This window comes from Dama dama, chromosome 23 (assembly GCF_033118175.1).
Source record: "Dama dama isolate Ldn47 chromosome 23, ASM3311817v1, whole genome shotgun sequence".
In the NCBI taxonomy this organism is placed as follows: domain Eukaryota; kingdom Metazoa; phylum Chordata; class Mammalia; order Artiodactyla; family Cervidae; genus Dama; species Dama dama.
Window position 1 is genome coordinate 45,578,727 of NC_083703.1, and position 24,330 is coordinate 45,603,056.

The 24,330-nt window shown below is 50.2% G+C and overlaps 1 protein-coding gene across 2 annotated transcripts in view; it reads right to left on the reverse strand.

The window, feature by feature from the left end:
* Nucleotides 1–8,911, reverse strand: part of PFKP (phosphofructokinase, platelet) — a 48,580-nt gene extending 39,669 nt beyond the window's left edge. Inside the window, exon 1 of one of the 2 annotated variants that reach the window (XM_061126590.1) lies at nucleotides 8,737–8,911. In XM_061126590.1, coding sequence (XP_060982573.1) covers nucleotides 8,737–8,851 — 115 coding nt within the window. In that variant the 5' untranslated portion in view covers nucleotides 8,852–8,911. The remainder of the gene's footprint in view (nucleotides 1–8,736) is intronic. The other variant, XM_061126591.1, reaches the window with a different exon arrangement.
* Nucleotides 8,912–24,330: the final 15,419 nt, after the last annotated feature.

The window sequence follows — 24,330 nt, forward strand, 5'->3', positions numbered from 1 at the left end:
GCCAATGTTAAAGAATAAAATTTTAATCAGGGGTCTTAAACACAAATTACACAATCCTATTAAAAGGAAAAAAAGTGAAGCCGCTCAGTCATGTCCAACTCTTTGGGACCCCGTGGACTGTAGCCAACTAGGCTCCTCCATCCATGGGATTCTCCAGGCAAGAATACTGGAGTGGGTTGCCATTTCCTTCTCCAGGGATTCTTCCTGACCCAGGGATCAAACCCAGGTCTCCCACATTGCAAGCAGACGCTTTAACCAATGAACCAAAGCTCAAGTTAAACCAATATACTATAAGTAATACCTAATCAAGATAAAATCTAGGCCATTTTCCATATTTCCCCAGAGCCTTAAAGGAGATTAAAAGTGCAAAGTATCCTTGTATAAAACTGCTACACCCCATTTGGATGGCATCATCGACTCAATGGACATGAGTTTGAGCAAACTACGGGAGATAGTGAAGGACAGGGAAGTCTGGTGTGTTGCAGTCCATGGGGTCACAAACAATCAGACATGACTTAGCAACTGAACAACAAAACCACATTCTGCTTTCCACTGAAGCCCCATTTCTGGGCAGCCATCTGTGAAATGGACCATAATCTAGACCTACATGAACAGGACAGGATTTTGTGTCTCCTCACCCCAGGTGATGAGTGAAGCCATCAGGAGGATAGTGAGAAGGGAGGACCATTCCTCTCTGAAAGGAGGGAGCCCTGAGTCTCGGAAAACTCATAGCCCCTGGGCCCCCAAAGGTCTCAATCTGTAGCCTTCGTAAATTTAAATTTCAGGGACAAACATCTGGACTAAAGGTGTTGGAGAAGGTGGACCATAAAGTAAGTGGTGCTATAGGTAAACAAAGCAACAAATGAAAGCACCTGTGGTCCCAGGAATACACTCCACAGACAAGGAGACTTAGTTTGTATATATTTGGAGGGTAAACTGGCTCAGAAGATGATTACAAACTTTCAAATTTCTTTGAACTAGGTCTGGAAATGTGGGATTAAGACTGCTGCCTCTGAAAGGTGACAATTTTGAAAGGTTACCAGGTTTGTGGAGCTGAAAAAGCTGGAAATAAATCCACGTTAAACAAATAAATCCACATTAAATAAATATGCACGCTAAACGTGGCTGTCCCACTGCTCCCAGATGGGCGCTCACACCCGCCCATCTCACCACAGCCTCGGGCCTCGACCCCACGAACAAACGCACCTCCTTGTGCCCTCCCCACAGACCCTGTGATTCCAGAACTTCATTCTGTGGCCCTGGAATCGAGAGCCCGACCGCCAAACACTGGGGCCCCACCAGCCCTTCATTACCAGGATGCCAGCACGAATGACACGGACTCCTGCCCGCCCCCCACTGCTGTCACTTCTGAAGACTTCTTGATGCTGGTGGTGGGTGTTCTAAAGGCAGGAATGAAGAGGACATAGGAGATTTTAAAACATGCAAGTGGGGGAGACGGGGCAGCAGGAATGGCAAGCAGCAGACTGTCAGAGGTGACCCTAGGCGACCCCCAAGTGAAATAACAAGCTGGGGTGACCCCCACCCGAGAGGCCTGACCACCTTCCTGCTAGCCCCCCGGCCTGAGTTCCTCCCCTGCCCTGTGGGGCTGACCCAGACTCACCTGGGAACCCGACCTGTCCTCTCAGGGCTGGTCCCCTCAGCCTGCAGCAGGCTCCGTGAGGCAGGGTCTGGGGAGGGTCCTAAGCACCCATTTCTAGCAAGATCCTGTGAGAGGAAGTCCTGGCATCTGAGAGGCATCAGAGAGCCCAGCCCCCAGGGCTTTTATTCGAGGGCAGTTAGAGCAATCTGCTGCAAGGCAAGCTTTTCCCAGCAGCCCCGGTGGCCCCTTCTGACTGGGCCCTGAGCAGAGCCATCCTGCTTGGGGCTCAGTGATGACCAGGGCTGAGTGCTCTGCAAACCTGGGCGGATGTGCCCACAAAGCCCTGGGGACCTGGTCCTCCTGGGAGCCCAGAGAGTCAGTCCCTGAGTGAATAAATTAATAGCCGAGGGAACAAAACGAGTAAAAGGCAAAGCTGGGGTGTAAGCCCTACTCTTCCCCTTATTGTAACTTAAAAACCACTGTACTAATAACTGCCTCGAGAGGGAAGGAAACTTAGAGGGAAAAACGCCCATTGGGCCCGGTTTCTTGTGTAAATGTTTGTGGAGAGGCCGGCTGTCCGCTTGAACTTGGGGCCCACAGGGCAGAGCTGCTGCCTGGCACTGGCCCCGCAGGTGGGTGCCTTCCAGAAAGTGTCCAGAGGACAGAAACAGAGGGCAACAGGAAAGGCCAGTTTCCACCGACCGTCTCTGTGACACACGAGTGGGGTCCAGGCTGGGTTTGGTGTCTGAGGTCTCCTGGGAGAGCAGCCCCAGGTTCCAGGGCACTCCAACAGCTGTTTTTAGTAAACCTTCAGACACAGTCAGTTTCCTTCCTTTTCCTTTTGGTTTTGTTTTGGCAGCCAGGCCCCATAATTCAAACAACCTCCATAACTGTTTCCATGGGAACCATCATCCTGCTACCAAGAAAGTGCCTTAGTCTTTGGAGAGTAACCTCTTCGTCTCTCGCAAAAATTAGAACCCTGATCCTCAGGGAATGACTGGGCTTGTTACGGGAACCAAAAATAAACCTTGAAAAACCCAGGGAGCAGTTAAGAGGGAAATGTGAGCAAATTAGGTGTGATAGAAAGAAGGGACTGTTAGACTGTCTTCCTGCCGTGACGTATCCTCAAGTAGCTTCTTACTAAAAGCATGGTGCATGTAAGACAGTCATTAAGATAACTTCTTCCTTCTGACCGGGGAGGCCAGCAACCTCTAAGAGAGGCTTCTAAGATTCTGTTCTGATAAAATTTAAACTTCGAGTAATTTGTAAGAAACGAGGATTGTGTTGCTTCTAATAAAAAATTGGGGCTGTTTTATTTCCCCATGGTCTGAAAAGCCTAATAAACTTCCTTGCTTAGCCCTTTTTGATCATGTTGAGCCGTTTCCCCCTGCATATTTCTTAGGGCCCACAACCACTCCCTGACTAATTTCAACATTTAAATTCTGTTTTGAAAAATAAGATCCAGTGCTTAATCTTACTGGCTACTCCCTGATACCACGGGGTTTTCACCTTTGTACCAAAGGGAGGACGTCAGCACAGGTCAGAAAACAAACTTAAAACACAGTTTATCTTGCTCTTGCTACTGCAGCCCTCCACAAAGCTCCCCTGTTTTAGTGATTCAGGTGTGGGAAGGACAAACAGTCCACAGGAGAAGGTGTCCTGTGACCAGTTACCAACCTCGCCTTCTCAGCACCCTGCCGTGTCCAATCACCGAGCCCTGTGTCAGACACCAGTGAGACAAATCCCTGAGGGGTGTCGACTGTCTGTCCATCCAGGACACATGGATGGGTGTCTTCTCTCTGCTGGCACTGCTGGGCAATCCACTGACAAAATCGTGGCCTGGTAGCCTAGTGGGCTTCCCCCGTGGCTCAGCAGTAAAGAATCCACCTACAATGCAGGAGCTGCAGGAGACACCAGTTCGATCCCTGGGTCAGGAAGATCCCCTGGAGGAGGGCATGGCAACCCACTTGACTGGAGAATCCCATGGACAAAGGAACCTGGAGGGCTACAATCCATGGAGTCACAAAGAGTCAGACACGACTGAAGTGACTTAGCACACACGCACTCACGCACGCACATGGTGGCCTAGTGGTTAGGATCCCAAGCTTTCACTGTGTAGGACCTGGGTTCAATCCCAGGTTGAACTGAGATCCCGCAAGCCATGTGGCAAGGCACACACACACACAAAAAAAGAGTGCATTTGATTAGTGAAGGCTTAATTCATCAAAATGACTTCATGAGAAAAGACAGCCAGAAGACAGATTAGTCACCTCCATCTTGCAGAAGGAAGGAGTCCATTCTAGGTGAGGTTCCAGGAGGGAGATTCAGCAAACATCTGGGTACCTGCCAGGTGCCCCCAATACTGCCCTGGGCGCCAGAAACACCCTGGTGAATGGACACACGTCCTGGGCCACCGCTTCCCACTGTAGCCACGTGGCCCATTCAGCTCATCTCAGAGCTCACTTGCTCGTGTGTGAAACATCGGAGTTACTGCATGGAAGCATTGGTGGCTACTGCTAAGCAAATGATCACTAAATGTTACTCTTTTTTTTTTTTTTAAATTGGAGTAGAGTTGATTTACAGTGTTTTGTTTCAGGTGCACGCAAAGTGATTCAGTTACACATATACATATATCCACTCCTTTTCAGACTCTCTTTCCTTATAGATTATTACAGAATATTGAGTAAAGTTCCCTGTGCTATAGAGCAGGTTCTTGTTGGTCATCTATTTTATATATAGTAGTGTGTGTATGTTAATCCCAAACTCCTAATTTACTACCCGCCCCCCTCGTTTCCCCTTTGGGCACCATAAATTTGTTTTTGAAATCTGTGGGTCTGTTTCTGTTTTGTAAATAAGCTCATTTATGTATTTTTTAAAAAAAAATTAGATTCCACACGAGTAATATTGTGTATTTGTCTTTCTCTGTCTGACTTGTTCAGTCACAAAGCCGTGCTTAGCATGGTAATCTCTAGGTCCATCTGTTGCGCTGCAAATGGCATTATTTCGTTCTTTTTTTTTTAATGGCTAACCCTCCCTATTAGTAGAAAGGCTTATACAGACTCCATCTACATATGTTGTTGTTCAGTCGCTAATCCTTTCCAACTCTTTTCCACCCCATGGACTGCAGCACACAGGCTTCCCTGTCCTTCACTATCTCAGAGTTTGCTCACACTCATATCCATTGAGTCGGTGATGCCATCCAGCCATCTCATCCTGCTGCTCTCTTCTCCTCCTGCCCTCAATCTTTCCCAGCATCAGGGTCTTTTCCAGCGAATCAGCTCTTTGCATCAGGTGGTCAAAGTACTGGAGCTTCAGCTTCAGCATCAGTCCTTCCAATAAATATTCAGGGTTGATTTCCATCAGCTTTCTGTAAACACTAGCTGACTTTGCTATAGGTCAAAAGACTCAGTTTTTCTGTTCAGTCTACTCTGTAGGTCCATTTCTCTGCACGTTCATCTCTACTGGGCCCTCCAGAAGCCCTCAATTTGAGTCTAAGACAAGGAAGGAGTCATTTTCGGCATATGACACAGTCTTGCTTCGGGGGTGGGTACCTTGTTATGGTAAGTCTGTGCACTGACCTGAAACTTCTTGTAGGTTAAAGTGAAAATCAGCTGAAATTTGCAGACATTACTTGTGACAATGGAAGTGACCCAAAGAATGAAAATAATAATAATTAGCCTTATAAATAGTCTTCCTCTGTAGCTAGGGCTGGGGGAGTCAGGAATATAGCTGGAGGATTTTCATTTTGTTCAACAATCATATAATATAAATTCCATTGGAAATAAGTGCTTCATCACTTTAGTCTCAGGTGTGACATCAATGTAGCCACCCTGATGCTCTCATTGTACAAATGCATTTTATCTTCTACTTGCAAAGCTGCTTAAAAATCATCTGTATAATCTATGTAATATCTTCTTTCTCTTTTGACTGGTAAGTAGGGCAGTTTGTCTCATGTTTAAGTATCTATCTGAAATTTTAGGTTATTTCCTTTAGATGATTACAGTTTACTTCTTCATTAATTTCCTGAGGAAATCATTAAGACATTTTATACCAATTAAGTAGTTTATATATTTTTAGTAAGAGAAATTTCACAGTGATCCTGTCTTCCAGTGTACTTTGTTAAAGCACAGTCTTAAACTCCATTTGAGTCTTTTAAAAGTTTTAACTTCTTTTGTTTCTAGTTTGAGGGAAAATGTTTTTACTTGTGGCAAATTAATTACTTCTTCATAGTCTGCAAAACAGAAAGAAAAATGCCACTTGCCTTACTAATGAAAAGTTTGGTGTCATGAAAAAAAAAATCACCTGTATAATTTTGAGCAAACTTGGCTTCTGAGTATTAATTAGATGCTACAGCCTTAAGAGCAGGGCTTACTGGAAAACATTTGGGATTGAGACTGCACTTGGTTTAAATCCTGCCAAGGGCCACCTAAGAGCCTGCCACCTTAACAAGGTTACTACTCTCCCCACCTCCAAAACCAAGACAGTAATCAGGCCTGGAGACGAAAACCACAAAGCTCCTAGGACATGAACTGTGCACAGGAACCAGCAGCTATAGCCTTCTTCACGTGGAATTTTATCTTTGTTTCACATCTGAGTAGAAAACTATGCTGAAATTAAGACTTGTGGTTATTCTCCTTTGTCTTTAGATATGAGGAAACCTCTCTTATCTTAGGGAAAATCAAGCATGGCTATCATACAGTCAAGACAAAATGGCAGAGCATGGGGGAGCAACATCATCTCGAGGAATCACCTCCTCAAGGAGCTTAAGTCTGCTGCTGCGGAGACCAGCCCCCTGGTGCACATAGCCAGGCGAGCTTTCTCAGAAAGAAATGCATGTCCCTGTTCAGTCAGGTACCAGATAGGATCGAACAGGAAGTGGAACTTGGCATGAAGTCCAAGAAGAAACAGACAACAGTCTCAGCTCTGCCCCAGGGAAGATGCCCAAACGCCAGGCCACCGGGGGCTCTCCAGCAGGGACCACCCAGAGGAGCCCATTCCAGGCATCAGGACAACTCCCATCACCCTGACCATACCATCTGACGTTATCATATAATTCTGATTCTCAAAGTATCCTTTTCCACTGAGAAGAAGAGGTATGGACTTACTGACCTCTATTATTCACAACTGCTCACAGGTGACAGAGATAAGTAGCAGGTAAGTAGCAGAGAAAATGCTGATTCTGTCTATTGCATCATCACCTCAATTGCCTTTACACCAGCTACCAGGTAGCTGAGCAAATTTATGGAAAAGGACTCAACTGAATGACCTACATTTTTTTTTTTTTTTTTTGAACAGACACAACACCTTAATTCTAAATGACTTTGCAACTCTGACCTTGAAAGCTGGAGGATTAAGAGACCAGTTCCTTTTTCTGTGCCAGCATTTTAATCTTTTTCCAAGCCCACAGTAAGAGTCACTCAGTATGCTTCCTAACTTGGGTAGCCTACGTCTCGGGACGCAGGTGCTTTTTGATCAGGAAGCCCCTCTTAGCCCAGCAGCGACCCGGCCGGGACCCCATCCAGCACATCAGGTAAGTAACGTGGGCTATATGTCATCAGTTTCACTCTGCCATTTCCCCCGAAGACACAGTCTTCGCTGGATCACGTTTTCTGTCTCTACTGGGGACACTTTACTAGAATACCAAATTAGACCAGCCTGCTCGGGCTCAGCCGGCTTGTGGGGCGGGGGCGGTGACAGATGCAGCGCGCACCACCTTCTACAGGACAGGGAGAAGCTCTCCAGGGACTCAGGGTCCCCTGGCCTCCTGCCGGCAGCGCGCGGGGTGTCCGGGGTCCGGGGCGCACGGGCTGCGACGGGCCCGGCATCACGTACGCGCGAGGGGCAGGCGGGGCTGCAGCCACAGTTCTCCACCTGCAGCCCCCCCTCCCTGCCCGCCCCTCTCAAGGACGCTGGGAAGGTCACCAGCAGCGTGCGCGGAGGCGAGGGCGTGGGCCAGCCGCTTAAGCATCCCTGCACCGCGCGTGGTGAGATGAGGTGAGAAAGAGGCAAGGGGCCTTTCAGCTCATCTGGATAGGAGGAAGGGGGTAAAAGAAACGCCAGAAGCTGGCGCGGGAGGCGTCTCTGGCCTGCGGTCCTCCAGGTTCAGAGCGCATGGGCAGCGCCCCGCTTTCTAGCGGTTGGCTCGCCCCACCCGGGAATCTACGAGGATCAGGAATCCCCGGGCCCCCACGTGCGCCCGGTGCTAGGGGCGCGGCCGTGTCATCCCCGCTTCGGCTGTCCGCTGGCCCCAACCTTGGGGCCCCATTTCCCCCAAGACCAGCTTCCAGGCTCGCGGGTGGAGGGCGGCGCCCAAGTCCGCGCTCCCGGCGCTGGAGACACCCCGGAGTCCCCGCTTCCTGGTCCTTCCCATCCAGGGGAGGCTGGTGGGGAGGGCCTAGTGATCCGCTTAGGTTTTCGGTTTGGTGACGAGCCGGAAGGAGACAGGAGATGAGGGCGGCGGAAAACCGTTTTTAAAATCTCCCAGCGGAAACGCGAGGCGGTGCCGGGCGGCCCGGCTACCCGGGCTGGGACCCCGTGCGTTCGCCGCCGCACGCCGCGGGACAGCAGCGGGGACCCCGCCCGCGCCGCGCGGGGGTAGCGGGGCTGCAGACCCGTCGCGGGGACGCAGCGGTCTTCCCCGCGACACCAGGTGTGGGGAGTCGGGGACGGAGCCGGGGCGGCAGCAGCGGCATCGGAAGTGGCCGCGCTGTAACCAAGCCTTGGAGGGGCGTCCGGCTTCATCCCGCCTCGCGGAAGCGGCGGGACGTCCGAACGAGGTCCAGGCGACCCCATCGCCAGTCGTAATTTAGGAAATAAACGTGGAGATGGAAAACTGACCTTCCGGGTAAGGGACACCTGCGCCCTCCGCGCCCTCCGCGCGGGTCCCGCAGTGACTCCTTCCGAGGCCGCACCGGCTCCCGCCCCGGGAAGGCACCTCCGAGGTTCCCAGGCGCCGGGCTTCTTCCCACCGTCACTTACCCCTGGTACCCCTCTCCTTGCTCTTCTCGGGCCCCCAATCCCTTCTTCCTGGCACCTCATCCTTTCTCAGGGGTCCCTTCTCCCCGGCACCCCCACATCCCTTCTCATTGGTCCCCTCCCTGCGCCCCCCGCCTGGGACCGGGGACCCGGTGGCGCACCTTGGGCATCCCCGCCGCTGGTCAGCACGCCGATGGCCTTGCCAGCTCCGGAGAGTTGCTCCAGGAACTTTCGGAGCGAGCCCTTGGGGGTCGGGGGGCTGTCGTGGCCGTCCATCGTGAACAGGCCGGAGACCGCGCTCTGGAGGGCGCTCGGTAGGCACTGCGCCCCGCCCGCGCCTCCGCCCCGGGAACCGCCGGCCACGCCCGCGCGGCGCGCGCCAATGGGCGGCCTGGGGCGGGCGCGGGGACGCGGGGGCGGTGGCGCGGGCGGGGCTGGGGGCGCCTGATTGAGGCGAGCTCCGGGGGCGGCGGAGCCTAGTGGGCAGGAAGGACCCCTCCGGGGCTAGCCACACGGTTCGGGGGCGCGGTGTGCATCGCAGATGGGAGGAGCTTTACGAGCCGGAAGCGCCTCGGAGGGAGGGGACACCCAGCAGGTGGGAGGGGACAGCCCGGAGGTGGGAGGGGACAGCCCCGCAGGTGGGCGGAGCATCCCTGGTAGGCCGCGGGGAGGGCACCGCCGGAGAGTTGGCCGCGAAGGTGGGCGGACTGGGAGGGGTGTCCCGGCAACTGGAGGGTGCGGGGGCAAGGCGGAACTATAGGTGGGCGGGGCCACCGTGGTCGCGGGAACGCGGCAGGTGGGCGAGAGCATCCCGCTGGGGGAGCCCAGGAGGCCGGGTGGAGGTGCGGGGCGACACACGTGGGCCGCCGGGTCACTGGCGGTTGGGGGGTCCGAACCGTCGCCGAGGCGCGCGCCCGTTCCCGCAGGGTTCCTGCCCGGGTGGCTCTCGGGGCCCGGGCGCCCCAGCCTTTCCTACGGCCTGCGGATCTTCGAGTCGGTGGGCGTCGCCTGCGGGCGAGGACGAAGGGCCGGCTTCGTCCCCACCGGGGCTCTGGCAGCACGACGAGGAGGCGGACTGGGGTCGTGGAGGACACCCGGGGACTCTGGCGACTGCTGGCGCCGGGCTGGGCGCTGGAAGGGAAGGGGCGGGGGAAGGGCAGGAAGGTCCTGGCGAGGCGATAAGACCCTGGAAGCCGCGGTGTCCGAGGCGCTAGTGTTTGGTCCACTAGGTGATGGATGAACAGGGAGCTTGGTCCCCGTCGGTTCCTGCCGCGGGTGCAGATGGATGCGCAGTCTTTCGGAGCGCACAGCGCTGAGCTTGGGGTACGGTCACCGCCAGAAAAAAGAGTTTCATAAGCGACCGCATCATCAGTTCCTTGTGGGGACGGCACAGTATCCCCTTACTACTTGCGCAGCAAATATTCGCCGAGTGGACACAGGGAAAAGAGGTTAAGTCAAGGCCGTCCCGTCCACCCGTAGCAGCCTGACAGTGGTTTACTCCTGGCTGCCCTGGACAGAGCGGTGTGTGCGCGCACTTGCCTTATCCTCCTGCCCTTTCTCTGAGCATCACAATTGTTTTGCATAAAAGATACAAATACCTGCCATGGACAAGGCCAGAGGTCTGATCTCTACCCTGGAGTAGAAGTGATGGAGCAACTTCTAAACCCACCAACCACCCCACCCCGCCGTGGTCATTTGAATCACCTGGCCTGGTTTTTCCCGCTCCACCAGAACCGCAGAAGCCCTGTTTCTGGGAATGCTGCCTGGAAAGACGTATTTTCAACAAGTTGCAGCACATTCTTATGATTGCAGAGTCTGAGCGCACCTGCTCCACAGAGTGAAATTGAGCAGCGATGCTGAGAAGATGTTGGGCATCAGGAGGCTGCCCTTCCCTGTCCTGGCCGGGAGAGTGGAGCCAGGTTCCCATTTCTCCAGCCAGAGGTGTCCCCAGTCCAGGATTTGGCCTCCAGAATCATCAATCCCTTTCTGCAGCATTCTGCACTTTGAATTTTAGTCCCAAAGTCTTTATCTTCTTATAAAATTGACATTTTTGTAATTTAGAGGATTGGCCATTTGTCATCGAGTGTCTGTAATATATTGAGTTGGCCAAACAGTTTGTAAGATGGTATGGAAAAACCTGAATGAAATTTTTGGCCAACCTAATAAAAAATAATAGATACAAACTAAGAGTCCAAACAATGGGTTAAGTACATTTTGATGCAAATATACACGTGGCCTTCTATTGCTGGTATGATTATGAAGACAAATCTCCATTTACATGGAAGTGTATTTAGGATATGTTAATAAATGAAGGAGAGTCAGAAATACCATTAAACTGTGTGAACGTGTGCGCACACATGCATATGTAAATTTAGATGTTTTCCTTTCTTCTGCTTATTATGGGACTTCCCACACTGTGCAGTGGTAAAGAACCCCTCTGCCAATGCAGGAGACATAAGAGACTCTAGTTCCATCCCTGGGTTGGGAAGATGGCACCCTCTCCAGTATTTTTGCCTGAAGAATCCCACAGACAGGAGTCTGGTGGGCTACAGTCCACAGGGTTGCAAAGAATCAAACACGACTGAAGCGACCTAGCATGCACAGAGTCTGTGGAAAGATACAGCCATCTTTCCCTTCTTTTTCTTTTGCAGTGTGTTTATTTTAGTATTTCTTCAGCTGGTGGTGGGTTTTTTGTTTGTTTGGCCTTATAAGAGGCTTCTCTGATACAAGAGGGAGAATCACATGCCATGTTGAGGTCACAGCTTACCTCCAGTGTGTTGGTTCTCCACTGCTTACCCCAAGCAGAATTACCCCGAGCTTCTGTGGCTTATATGACCACTTATATCACAGGTTTACCATCCCAGAGAGGGCATGCAGGCGGGTTTTGCTGGGCCCTCTGCTCGGGGTCTCAAAGGCGGCAGAGGTGTCGCCCGGGTCCCGATTCTCCTCTGATCCCTCATCTTAGCAACTCCCTTCTGTCCCAACCCCTGAGCTAATTTTGAGCTAATCTACAACCACAGCTCTACCACCATCTGCCGTTTTCCTGGTGCCTCATCTTCTCGCCCCTTCTTCCCTAGACTTGGGAAAGTCCAAGATTAAATGAACCGGCTTGCTAAACAAGGAAATGCTGCCTTCAGGCCCTGTCCCTCCCCCACCCTACAGTTGTTTTTCAGTGTCCTTGTCCAAACTTAAAAATAATTCTGCTTTATGTCCGGCAGATAAACTTTAAATTATATATGAAACAGTTGGATGCTTTCCAAGACCTTGACGCAGAGCCATGTTGTCCTGGACCAATTAGAGTCAATATCCAGACACTGGGGGTAAAAAATGGAAAGAAAGCCAGACTCATTATTTCTGCAGAGTATGTGGCCATTAAGAGTTTAACCCCTCCGGGAAATGTCACTGGTGATGTGAACCGGACTCTCTCAGAGAACAACTATTTCCTTCTCCTGTGCAATGTTGAAAGCTGGTTCACAGCAACTTCCTCATACTTCCAACACTTTTCCTGCAAAAGGAGAGCACAGATGCTGATAAGATGGAATAAACTGATCTTCGTAATTGCTGAGTTACTTCAGGAAACAGAGGAAAGGAGAGATGGATGGTTCTTTTGAAAAATGAGTTACATAGGGATTTCCCAGTTAGGAAAGGAAATTATGATTCTGGCAGTGTTGCCATGTGATGGTTAATTTTATGTGTTAACTTGGCCGGATCATCGGTGCCCAGATAGTTGGCAAAACATTATGTCTGGATGTGACTGTGAAGTCTTTCCAATGAGATTAACATTTGAATCTTTCCAGTGAGATTAACATTTGAATCAGTGAACTGAGCGAAGCATCCCTTCTCCATGTGGGGATAGGGGGGGCCTCAGCCAGCCCATGAGGGTCTGAGTAAAGGTGAGCTTGTGGTCTTTCTCTCTCCCTAGATGTTATCAGATGTATCAATATACATGTCTCACTGGTTCTGCTTCACTGGAGAATCCTGGCAAGTCAGTCAGCTTAAATACATTCGTTCTGTGTTTTAGTTGTGAAATGCTGTTGTCCACACACAGGCCTGTGTCCCCAGCGGCATTTTACATGTTCAAGTTTGTAATAACGGATCTTAAAGCGCCCTTCCTCCCACCTCAGAACTGAAGCGGTTCAGGGCCAGCAGTCAAGGGCAAACATGGCCGAAAAACCCAAAACCACAGCTCTGAACTATAGTGCTTTTTCAGGTTGCAGACGGGCCCACATGGACCATGCGTGTGTGAGTAGCAGTGCTGGCTTATAGCAGGGGTTTTGGGGTTTTTTGGCAAATAAAACGTCTGAGATTCCCATATAAACTACACACCTCTTTCTCCACCCAGACATACACACATAGGCACACAACCCCTGCGTGTTGCATACAGTTTAGGGAACTCCTGAGTCTGGTGACTCGGGTGGACAGAGAGAAGAGGATGGAGTCTGGCCCCGGGTCCCAGGAGCAGAAAGTTGAGTCCTCCTGAGCGGCCTCCCTCTGGCTGCTCCCTGTTCAGCCTTGGGACCCCATCTGATCTCAGAGTCTAAGCCAAACCCAGGCCAGATGGGGTCTGAGAGTCAGTTCCTGGCGTCTCAGTCCTGCATCTGGGGGAGTCTCCCTGCTGGGGTCTCAGTCCTGCATCTGGTGGAGTCTCCCTGCACCCCCCACCCTGTGATGCAGTTTGGAAAGCATCATTCAGAGTGCTAGCTCTCCTTCCACTGATGATGTAGTCCTGTGATCCTGCCTGGGGCAGACTATTCTTGAGTCTATAAAACATTTTTACCAGAATGGGCCATCCATTTAGGGCCATATTTCGGCAAATGAGGCACCTCTGCAGCAGACAGGGCTGATCATTTCTCACCTGACTTGTTCTGAGTCCCTTCTGCCCTGAGGTCTGCTTCTCTGTTCCTTCCTCCGCTCCAGGGCCTGGTAGGGAGCTCGTCACAGGAGCTGCGCTCCAGGTCGTGGAGGAAGCTTGCCCCTTCCCTCTGTCCAGGTCACCGGGGGGGAGGGGGGGGGGCAGAGAACAGAGCCCAGCCCTCAAGACTCCCCCACTCCAGCCTTTAACCCTGGAGCCCGTTGGAAGGACCATTTCTGGGGTCATTGAGTCATCAGGGGCAGAGTTTGCACTGTGAAGACAAAGGAAGCTGAGAGATGTGGGCGGAGAGACAGAGACACACAAAGGAGAGACATATACAGAAAGGCAGAGAGAGAAAGCAAAAACACAACATTCCTTATATTTGCTTGTGACAACCACCAAAAATGTTTAAAATTGCCGCTGTTCCCTCAGGTTCCCCAGTTCCGCCTCTGAAACTTCTGATTGTCATCAACTGTCAGTCCAAACAACCAGCGAATAAAACAGCTTGTGCAACCAATTACTCGACTTTTTCTTAATATTTTTCTGAACTCTGTGGTGCTATTTCCTAACACCGCCTCCTAATTCCCTCTGTAAATTGGATTTTCTTGGTTGTGATTTTACATGAGTTAACAGAGAACACAAATAACGATGGTGAATGTAAATGAAGAGAAGATGAAGCCCTTCAGAAATGTTATGTTCCTAGAACTGATTTCTGTCCTCCCAGGCTCCTCCTCACGGAGAGTGTTGGGGCTCCTTTCCTCACAGTTACAATGAGGACCTTAGCATTTAGACTTGCTTTGTGGCAGATAAAATGCCAGATAATAAGCATGAATTTCAAGGTTTCTCCTTGGATCCAAATGGTCCATTTTTCACATTTTTATTACACTGGTTTGGTGCCTTCTATGTCCTATGTCCCAGCGATTCTGGAAGGAAGAAGCTTTGGGACCTCTGGTTCGTCCCATACAATCTGTTCCATGCCCTTTAGCATATTCTGACTCGGAATTATTGACTCACAGGACTTGACGCCCCTCAAGGATACTCCTTGCCCTGCCAAGTTCTGAGGGGCTAAGAATACCTGCCAGCTCACAGGTTAGACCCAGTAGGAAGGGCAGAAAACAGCCTGAAGGTGGATTCCCTTAGCAAAGAAGGCAAAATTTTTCTAGTCACTAGAAACATGAAGATAGTTCGTCTAGCTGTGGGGGGTTGCTGAGGACTCGGTTTTAATTTTTTTTTAAACTCACTCAGTTGTGTCCGACTCTTTGCAACCCCATGGACTATACAGTCCATGGAATTCTCCAGGCCAGAAACTGCAGTGGGTACCTTTCTTTTCTCTAGGGGATCTTCCCCACTCTGGGATCTAACCCAAGTCTTCCACATTGTGGGCGGATTCTTTACCAGCTGAGCCACAAGGGAAGCCCAAGAATACTGGAGTGGGTAGCCTATCCCTTCTTCAGTGGATCTTCCCGACCCAGGAATCGAACCGGGGTCTCCTGCATTGCAGGTTGCTGAGGACTTGGTTAAGTACCAATATTCAAAATCCCATCTTCTGGGAGGAAGGGACAGTTAGGTAGGGTGTCTAGGGAGAGCATGTACACCCTGCCATTTTTAAAATAGATAACCAACAAGGGCCTACTTTGTAGCACAGGGAACTCTGCTCAATGTCACATGGCAGCCTGGTGGGAGCTGGGAGAATGGATGCATGTATATGTATGGCTGAGTCCCCTTGCTGTTCACTTGAAACTATCACAACAGTCTTTATTAATCGGCTGTACCCCAGTACAAAATAAAAAGTTAAAAGAACCCCAGCACTCACGGAACAGACGTGAAGGGCAGGGTCCTCCCGGCTCGGTGTGTCAAGAGCCTCAGATCCTCCCAGAAAGGAGATAGTGGGGATCCCAGCTCTCACTTCCGGGCCTGAGGGCCCCACGCCCAGGCTGGTGGGGAGTGAGCCTCACCTGACCCGGCCTCCCAGGCTGGGACACACTCACTTCCTGAGGTTTCTGCACACAGAAACCTTTGTTCCCTCGGCTGTCGCTTCTGGGGCAGGAGGTGCCCCGCTTCGGTCTCCCACTCTGCCTCCAAGATTCCGACCTCAGTGGAGGGTACAGAAACTTGTTTTTTAAAACTTATTCTCAGATTTTTTTTTTTTTTTTTTAAAGTCAGGCAACTAGGAAAAAAAGGACACATCTAAAGCAAGGTGAGTCAGATGCAAGTGGGAATTTCAGGTGATGAAATATGCACGTGGATAAGCACACCATGCTTGGGGCATGTTGGGCAGTGAGCTTCCCCGCTCGACGAGAACCACGGAAACAAAATAAATGTAAACAGCAAGGAAATGCTAGGATTCTCTGTCAGCTCCTACTTTTTGATAAATGCCTTTTATAGACTTTCTTTTTTTTATTTTTATTTTTAACTGGAGGATAATTGCTTTACAATGTTGTGTTGGTTTCTGCCATAGAACAGTGTATAGACTTTCTTCTAGAGACTAGGAGTCATAGAAGTAAGACAACAGGACCTCTTGCGAGCAGTGTGGGCTTTCCCAGGTGGGCAGGAGAATTAGGAGCCCGTTTGGAAATGAAATGAGTATGAAGGATGATGGGTTATCTGAGAGAATTTTCTGCTGAAATATGAAATGGAAAAGGGGCAGGTAGGATGGGGAAAGAGAGACACAGCAATTTATCACTTCCCCTCAGAGACCCTGGCCAATTGTCCAGACCCCCCCAGCCCCCCCCCAACTCCATCCCCTCCCCACCACCAGCATTCTGGGGAGAGGCTGGTGCAGCTGGTGCTGAAGCTCTTTTTCTAGAACATTCCACCCTCGGGCTGTTCTTGATCTGCTCTTCGCTCTCCATTTTGAAAGCGAGGTCCTGTGATGGGAGCTTGTTTTTGTATCTTGTTAGCTCTGTGCTGGTGACATTCCAGGAATGACTCCAGTCTTGTTAGCAAGGGGGCCCTCAGATCTCTTTTCCTGAGACAGGCTCCTGGAAGTCTTCCCTGGAGGAGGCTGGTTCTAGGCTGTGTTTATGAGTTCCTGAGAGCTCCTTCAGGTTCACTGTTCCCTGACTCCTGTCTCTTCAGTACTGTGTAAGCGTGTGCGGACACACGTATACACGCGTGCACACACACACCCCCAGGAGGGTCGACAAGCTTCCTGCGTCCCCAGCTTTCAGGGGCGAAAGAGGGGGGAGCTGTCGCCCCTTGTTCTGCCCCCAGCCATGTTCCAGCCTGTTTTCTGGGATTGGGGGACCTTGTTCAAGGGCTTGGCCTCAGGCCTCTACCTGGGCCTTGGCCTCCTCCGCCTCCTGCTGGCCTGCCGTGTCTGTGTTGCTGGGTCTCTGCCGCCGCCTCTGGGTCTGCAGCTCAGGAAGAGGACCATGCTGAGTGGTAGTGAGTTTGGGGGTCCAGCCAGGGCCCTGGGGCTTCAAGCCAGCTACCAGAAGGGTGATGTGACCTGTGACTAGGGGACAGGTAAGGGCTGGGGGCACCCTAGCCAGACGGAGGCCACGGGAAGGAAGGATGTGAGTGCGGACAAAGCGAGTGAGGTTTGTGTGGGTGCTGTGCTGGGGGGTGGCCCAGAGGGGTGTCGGGGAGCTGGGGGAAAGGCAGCCAGCAGGTGGGGGGGGCAGATGGGGGAGGGCAAACGGAGAGTGGCTGGCAGCTGGGCAGGCGCTGGCCCTGGAGGGACCCTGAGCATCTAGGCTGCAGGGAGCTGCCCCTGGGGTTCCCTTGGAGACAGGAGGGACTGTCCTTGTGCTAGGCTGGGTGCCCTGGAGTCAGGGCTTCTTGGCAAGGCTGAAACTGTCCCCACACCCCCCTGCTGGTCACCCTTGGGGCCAGGACAGACCTGGGCTGTCAGGTCTGCAGTACTGGGCGTGAGGTGCTGAAATTAATACACCCCATCCTCCTTCCAGACCTTGGGGTTCCTGTACTCTTTTCAGGGCAGATAGTGCTCTTTTCACTCAGTGAGGGCCTGTGAGTTTCCACCAAAGAACACATCAGAGTGAAATGCGGAGTGCTGCCAAAGAGGCTGTCTGCCGCTTCCTCCCAGCCCCCCTCCCCGGGGGACCCTGACTTCCCTGTACCAGGGCCAAACCCAGAGCTGTGAGCCAGCACCCTGGACCCCTTCAGGGGAGTCCATCTAGGGTGGGGTTGGCAGATTCCAGGGCCAGGGTGGGCTGGAGGAGAACACTTAGACAGGCAGGGCTGCAGTCTCTGGTCACAAGGCCTGGTCACTCGGGCCTCTCTTAGGCAGTGAGGAGGGGCTGCAGGTGACAGGGCCGGGCGTCAGGGGTTGGGGGCGGGGGGATGGTGGAATCAACTTGATCCCGCTGCCTCAGCGGGATCGAGAGTGGTGGCGACCAGAGTATTTCCTTTAATGCAAAGGACAGACGATATGTGAACGCCCCGCCTTTAGTAAGAGTAGCTGCTACTTTGTGAAACCCTTCCAGAGGTGTGTTGGTCAGATGAGACTCCTATCTTGGTGTGACTCATGGTTTGCAAACGTGGCTTTGTTGTACTACAAGCAGAAATGCAGTTTTCCTCTCCTGAGAACAAGGGAAGTAAAGGGAACAGTGAACAGGCCAGAGAAGAAACGTGAGCGGGCTTGAAAGAGTTAATCGCTCCTACTTTTGCTTTAACTGTTGCTGATCTGCAGTGTCCGTTAGGAGGAGCCAACCTAGCTCCCCCTAATACTATGTAAATAACATCCTGTCCTGGTATTTGCTCTCCCGAACTCTCCCAGCAAATCACCCCTAGTAGCTGTCTGCGTTGCAGAAAGAAGATAACCCCCCAGAGACAAATGGGCCCAATTACCGGCTGCCTGACGCTGTGAAAAATGCAAGAGCTTCTTTACTTTGAGCCTTATCATTTACCCTAAGACCGTGAGACCCCGGTTCCCCTAGGTGGGGGGAGGGCACAGTTCTTGAGGTGCTAGCTTGCCCCTCTTCCAGCCTAGGATTAAAGCCATCTTTCTATTTCCTCCAGACCCTGTCTCCATATGTTTTATTCCAGCATCGGTGGGCAGAGAAAGCCAAGATTTTGGCGGTCGTGGTTTGAGCACATTCTGGGTCAGTGGGTCAGTGGATTTGTTAAAAAGATCATTTGAATGCCAGGCACAGTGCAGGCCTTCTCGTTCTCCCTCCCCACCCGCCCTTATCTCCCGCTCCGAGTCTTGTTCCTCCCTGAAGGCTGGGGCCAGGCCCCAAAGAGCCACTTAGTAGGACAAGGAGCAGGACGACAGGACATCCACGTCCACAGGGGAAATGCCCCTTCATCCTCACAGCCTCCACCCAGCCTGGGGACAGGGAGTTTGAGGACGGGGATGAAGTGCTCAGTGTCCCAGGGACCTGGTCCCCACGTGTGCTGGACTTGGACCATCCTTCCCGAGTGCGAGCTGAGCTCCTTGTGCATTTCCACCTTTACTGTTGAGAATAATGGGAATCTAGACATGCCATCTTTGCTCCGTCCCCTAACTCACGTTGGAATTTAGAGAATATATATGTACCTGAAAAGCAATTTCAAATAAGCTTTGTGTAAGTGTTACCATGCTGGAATATTGAGAAGGTAAAATCCTGACCAAGCAGATGGGATTTCATTGGCAAAGAGTCCTTCTCCTCCTCCAGCTCAGCCTGTCTGGGAACCCTGAGATCTAAACTTAGCCAAAGCTGTTCAGTGAAGTCAGAGAAACTGTGTGTGTGTGTGTGCGCGCGCACGTGTGATGTAATGCAATACTACATTCTTCTTCGGATTTGTCTCAAGATATTAAAAACAACCCTTTGGGATTTGTCTCCATCTCTCTTCACTGCCTCTGCACCCCTGCTCAAAGCATAGTCTGTGCCCCAGGAATCCACACCCCGGGGCCTGATAGAGATGCAGGTTCTAAGACCTCATTCTCCAAGTGATTTTATGCATCTTAAAATGTAAGAGGCGTTCTCATCACTAAGCTTTTATTTATTTATTTTTTGTGTGTGCATGCTCAGTCATGCCCGACTCTTTGCAATCCTATGGACTGTTGCCCACCAGGTTCCTCTGTCCATGGGATTCTCCAGGCAAGGATACTGGAGTGGGTTGTCATGCCTTCCTCCAGGGGAGCTACCCGACCCAGGGATTGAACCCGCATCTCTTTGGTCTGCTGCACCTGCAAGCAGGTTCTTTGCCACTGCGCCACCTGGGAAGCCCCCCAGTCTTACAGAAGACCCCCAAGCTTTGGATGCCCGCCATTCCCCACAGTGTTTTCTGTCTTTATCCTGCTCTTCCTGGAACACGAGCCTCTGACATCTCCTCACCCTCCTCGCCACATCATGGCCCCAGAGCCCTGGATGCAGAGACCTAAGCCACCCTTCCTACCTCATACTGATTCCCTGAGTAAAACATTAGGAGAACACGTGAATTCTACTCAATAAATTTCAAGCAGCAACCATGCGCTACACTAGGTCCCCAGAATGTATTCTTCTTAACTGCTGTGCATCAGTTATACCTCGATAAAAGGTTAGAAGAGAATGAATAATTCCCCTAAAGAATAGACTTGAAATCGATGTACTTCCCGGGATTTTTTCCCCCATGTAGTCAGGGATTGATAGATTCCCGTTAGATCACATGGCCTTTCTCCATTCAATAAAAAAGGCTTTCTTAGACGTCGTGTAGATTTGAAATAAATTTATTCTTTTTCTTTAGGACACCAAAATTTACAGAAGTACCTCTGAGCTCAGTATTTCAAATGACTCTACCTTCAAATTTGAATGTTGTAATGCTTTATCATAAATGTTTAAGGCTTAAATAGAACAAAGTATGTTTGATTTTTTGCCATTCTGTTAGCACTCTCTTTTTTTTTCTTTCTTAAGCCTTATTGAGGCATAATTGAAGCACAGCAAATTGCACTTATTGATACTATGTACTGATGAGTTCTGATCTGTGTGCAGCAAGAACTCAGTGGGGTGTGCATCACCCCAAGACTTTTCCTGAGCCCTCTCTCCTTCCCCCCTCCCCCCGCCAACCCAACAGAAAGAGTGGCCTTCTCTTGTTTACATTTCCTAAAATTTTATACAAATGAAGTAATGCGCTATGTACACTATTTTTGCTGGCTTTTCTTACTGAGCATTCTGATTTTGAGATTCAACCACGTCTTAGCATCTATTGAAAATTCTCCTTTTTATTACTGAGCAATTTTCCACTGTATGGGCATCACTTGTTGATAGGTGTTGGGTTGTTTCCAGGTTTTGGTTAGCACAAATAAAGCTGCCATAGGCACTGGTGTACAAGCCTCTGTGTAGGAGTCTGCTATCATTTCTCTTGGGTCATTACCAGGGAGGGGGAATGACTGGGTGATGTGGACATGCATGTTTAATTTTAAAATAGACTACCAAATTGTTTGCCAAACTGTTGTACTACAGGCCCTACTTGGACATAGTAAGATGTTAAATAATGAGCTTCACGGTACTAAGGGAAAAGAGTAATTGTTAGAAAGATAACAAAGAAGGATGGTTCACGGTGGCCACACAGTCCCCAGAACGGCAGAAGTTATCTCGACCTCATGAGCAAGCAGAATTTCTTCCCCTGAAACTGACTGCTTCTGCTTCTCTATGAAAACTAGGAAATGTGCCTTTATATGCCAGATCCATAGACGGCCCCTGGAACCAACTTACACTTTTTTCTTTTCTTACTTGTTCCTGGAGATACTCAGCTTCTCTCACTGGGAAGGAACCATTGGAGGAGATCCCGTGTGCTCTGCTGGGCTGGTGGGCATGGACTTGCTGGACTCTCCCCTCTTTCTGGTTCAGATTCCACAGCACTCTTCCCTCTGACATTGGGAAGTTCACTGACCTTCACCATGGCCCCTTCCTCATTAGTTAATCTGCTCATCACAGGACGGAATCACCAGATGGACAGCTAGAGAGACACAGGCAATCTCCTCAGGGTTTTAGAATTATGTTATTGCCATGCAAAGGGAGCTGAAGCTTATTTAGCATATGATGTGTGCGAGACACTGGTTTCAGCAATGCATGTGTATGATTTTATTTAACCCTCATCACCATCTTATAAAGCAGGGCTCTCAGGACCCATATTTCATCGCTGTGGAAACTGAAGGTCAGAGCTGCTCCCAACTTTCAGGTGGCCACACAGTGGTTCAGGAGCCAGAACTAGAGTCCACGCGGCCTGATAGCAGAGCTGGGCCTCGCCAGCCAGGCGTCCCCCAGCCTCCATCCCGCCCAGGCCCCTCCTCCTGGACGCTGGTTACTGGGCCACAGGAGTCTAGCTGCAATTCTAGAAAAGTCCTTCCCCACTATTTGGTTTCTGATGAAGAAAGCTTTAAAATTAATTTGAAAGTTATTTGTATTTGAACAGATGGTATTTGATCACCAGTCCTTCCCTCGTAGCCCGGTGGTAAAGAATCCTCCTGCCAAGCAGGAGGCGTGGGTTCAATCCCTGGATTAGGAATTTCCCCTGGAGAAGGAAATGGCAGCCCACTCCAGTATTCTTGCCTGGAGAATCCCATGGACAAAGGACCCTGGTGGGCTGCAGTCCATGGGGTTGCAAAGAGTTGGACATGTCTTTGCAACTAAACAATGACAACAGAAAGTTGGATAACCGTCTTTTATTCATGATCCATCTTTACTTCTTTTATTGTTATGAGACAGTGATAGAAAATGAAATTAAAAAAAAAAAGAAAATGAAATTTTTTATTCCCCAGTATTTGATATTTTTGTGGCTTCTGATGCACTGACCTTTGGTATGAATCTACATGAATGTTCTTGAGTCTAAGAGATTCTAGACCGTCCCATTATAGGGACAGTTAATGGCAACCCACTCCAGTATTCTTGCCTGGGAAATCCCATGGACAGAGGAGCCTGGTGGGCTATAGTCTTTGGGTTTGCAAAGAGTCAGACACGACTGAAGTGTCTAAGCATGCATGCATGCATACTGTCCTGAATTGCCAGTTTGTTCTGTGTTCCTCCTCCAGTACCTCCCTGGCTGTGGGCTTGTATTCTGTTTCCATTTGCTTTTCACTAAAATCCCTGGAAGTCTTGTTCCCCAAGGCTCTGAAGTGATGCAGTCCTTACAGGCATTGGTTCAGACACTCATGCTTCCTTAGTGTGTTAAACAAGCCTTTTTTTCCTGATGCGTTGACATCTGAGGCCTTAGGGTCCTGGAGGACCTGACCACTACCCCTGGCCCGGCCAGGGGGTAGCTGTTCCTAGACACTTTGAAGGACTTGTCTGAGGGTGTGCCTTTTTGTATGCAAACCAATCAAGTCAGAGCCCACCCTGCAGACCGCCACTTTCTTGAGCTTTTACATGCCTGGTCTCTCTCCCCCTGCCTTAATTACGGGGCCAGGCACCTGACAACCAGCCTCTTCTCCCCTGAACCCACAGAAATTATTCAAAGTACCAATCCTAAATCTACTTGCCCTTCCACTGTGGGCTCTTACCCACCCACCCCTACTCCCTCTGCCTCCCCAGTCCCCGCTCCTGGCCCCTCTGTGGCCTGCCCCCAGGGCCCTGCATGGTGTGGCAGGGGCCCCCTCCTCTTGGAGCCATGAGGAGCAAATCATCTTGTCAAGGGCAATGTCTCCTGACCTGTTGGCCCCACCATCCCTGAATAATAATAAAACCTGCATTTTGAAACACTTCTCCAGAAGTTATCTTTCTCCCCAAGGGAAATATGTGCAAACGAGCCTAGAGAGAAGTGAGGGATATGTTCTGTATGATGTGAAAATATGGATTCTGTGTTATATTCAAACAGAAACAGTTTAGGCTAAAGCTATGGAATTCTGTACCTTACGCTCCAACAGATTTGCTTTGAGGATGAAATGGCTCCTTATTGCTTCAGTGTTTATAAGATAATGTATCTGTACAAAATATTTTCCCTTAGCAGCATATAATGTACGTAGCCATGCATTTATTATAGTAAATGCAGAGCATTAGTCACTTGTAAATGTAGACAAACAGTATTTTATTTCAGATTCTTAAATTTCAAATTTGCTGAAAAATCTCCCTGACTCAGAAGTCAACTGTTTTTCAGCACAGATGGTGTTGTCCTGTTTAAAAAAAGTAGTTATTCATCATGGTTAGGTTGCAGCTCTCTTTTGTAATGCTGAAGCAATAATGTTGCATGGAGTCCTCTAGTGAATGGTTCTCATTATACATCTGGTCAGCCAAAATGTAAATATAATCATCAAGTCTGATGCTTTATAATTGTGTTTAACCCACATGACATTGAGCTCGAAATAAACAACAATGTTTTTGAATAGTACTGGTGTGTGTGTGTGTGTGAGAGAGAGAAAAAGAGTCTAGTGTTAGTCTTACACGTAGGACTCGTCATGTGTGTGTGTTCTGTTGCTCAGTCATGCCCAACTCTTTGCGACCCCATGGGCTGTAGCCCGCCAGGCTCCTCTGCCCATGGATTTCCCAGGCAAGAATACTGGAGTGGTTGCCATTTCCTTCTCCAGGGGATCTTCCCACCCCAGGGATTGAACCCACATCTCTTGGCGTTTCCTGCATTAGCATGCAGTTTTTAATCACTGTACCACTTGGGAAGCCAGGACATGTCACAGTGCTACTCGAACAAAGGACTCATTCTCAATCCCTTTTCTAAGTAAAAAGTGGTTTCCTAATAAAATGAGCTTAAAACCCCACCCCCGTTGCCATAGCAGAAAGAGGAAAACAAATCCTCCTACAGGGAGAGAAGACACACTCGGATGAGAGCTGCATCATTCCTGTAAGCCATGAGCCAAGTCAGCCAGAACGTGCCAGAGAGAAGCACAGTTTAGCATAAATCAACTGGATACACAAACTGTACTTTGGACAAGTTTGTAGGCACAGACTACACTTTGGAATAGAAGCCTTGGAAGGGGAAGTAGACATCTCAGTGTAATGGGGTCTGAGAATTAAGTGGGATCCAAGTCCTT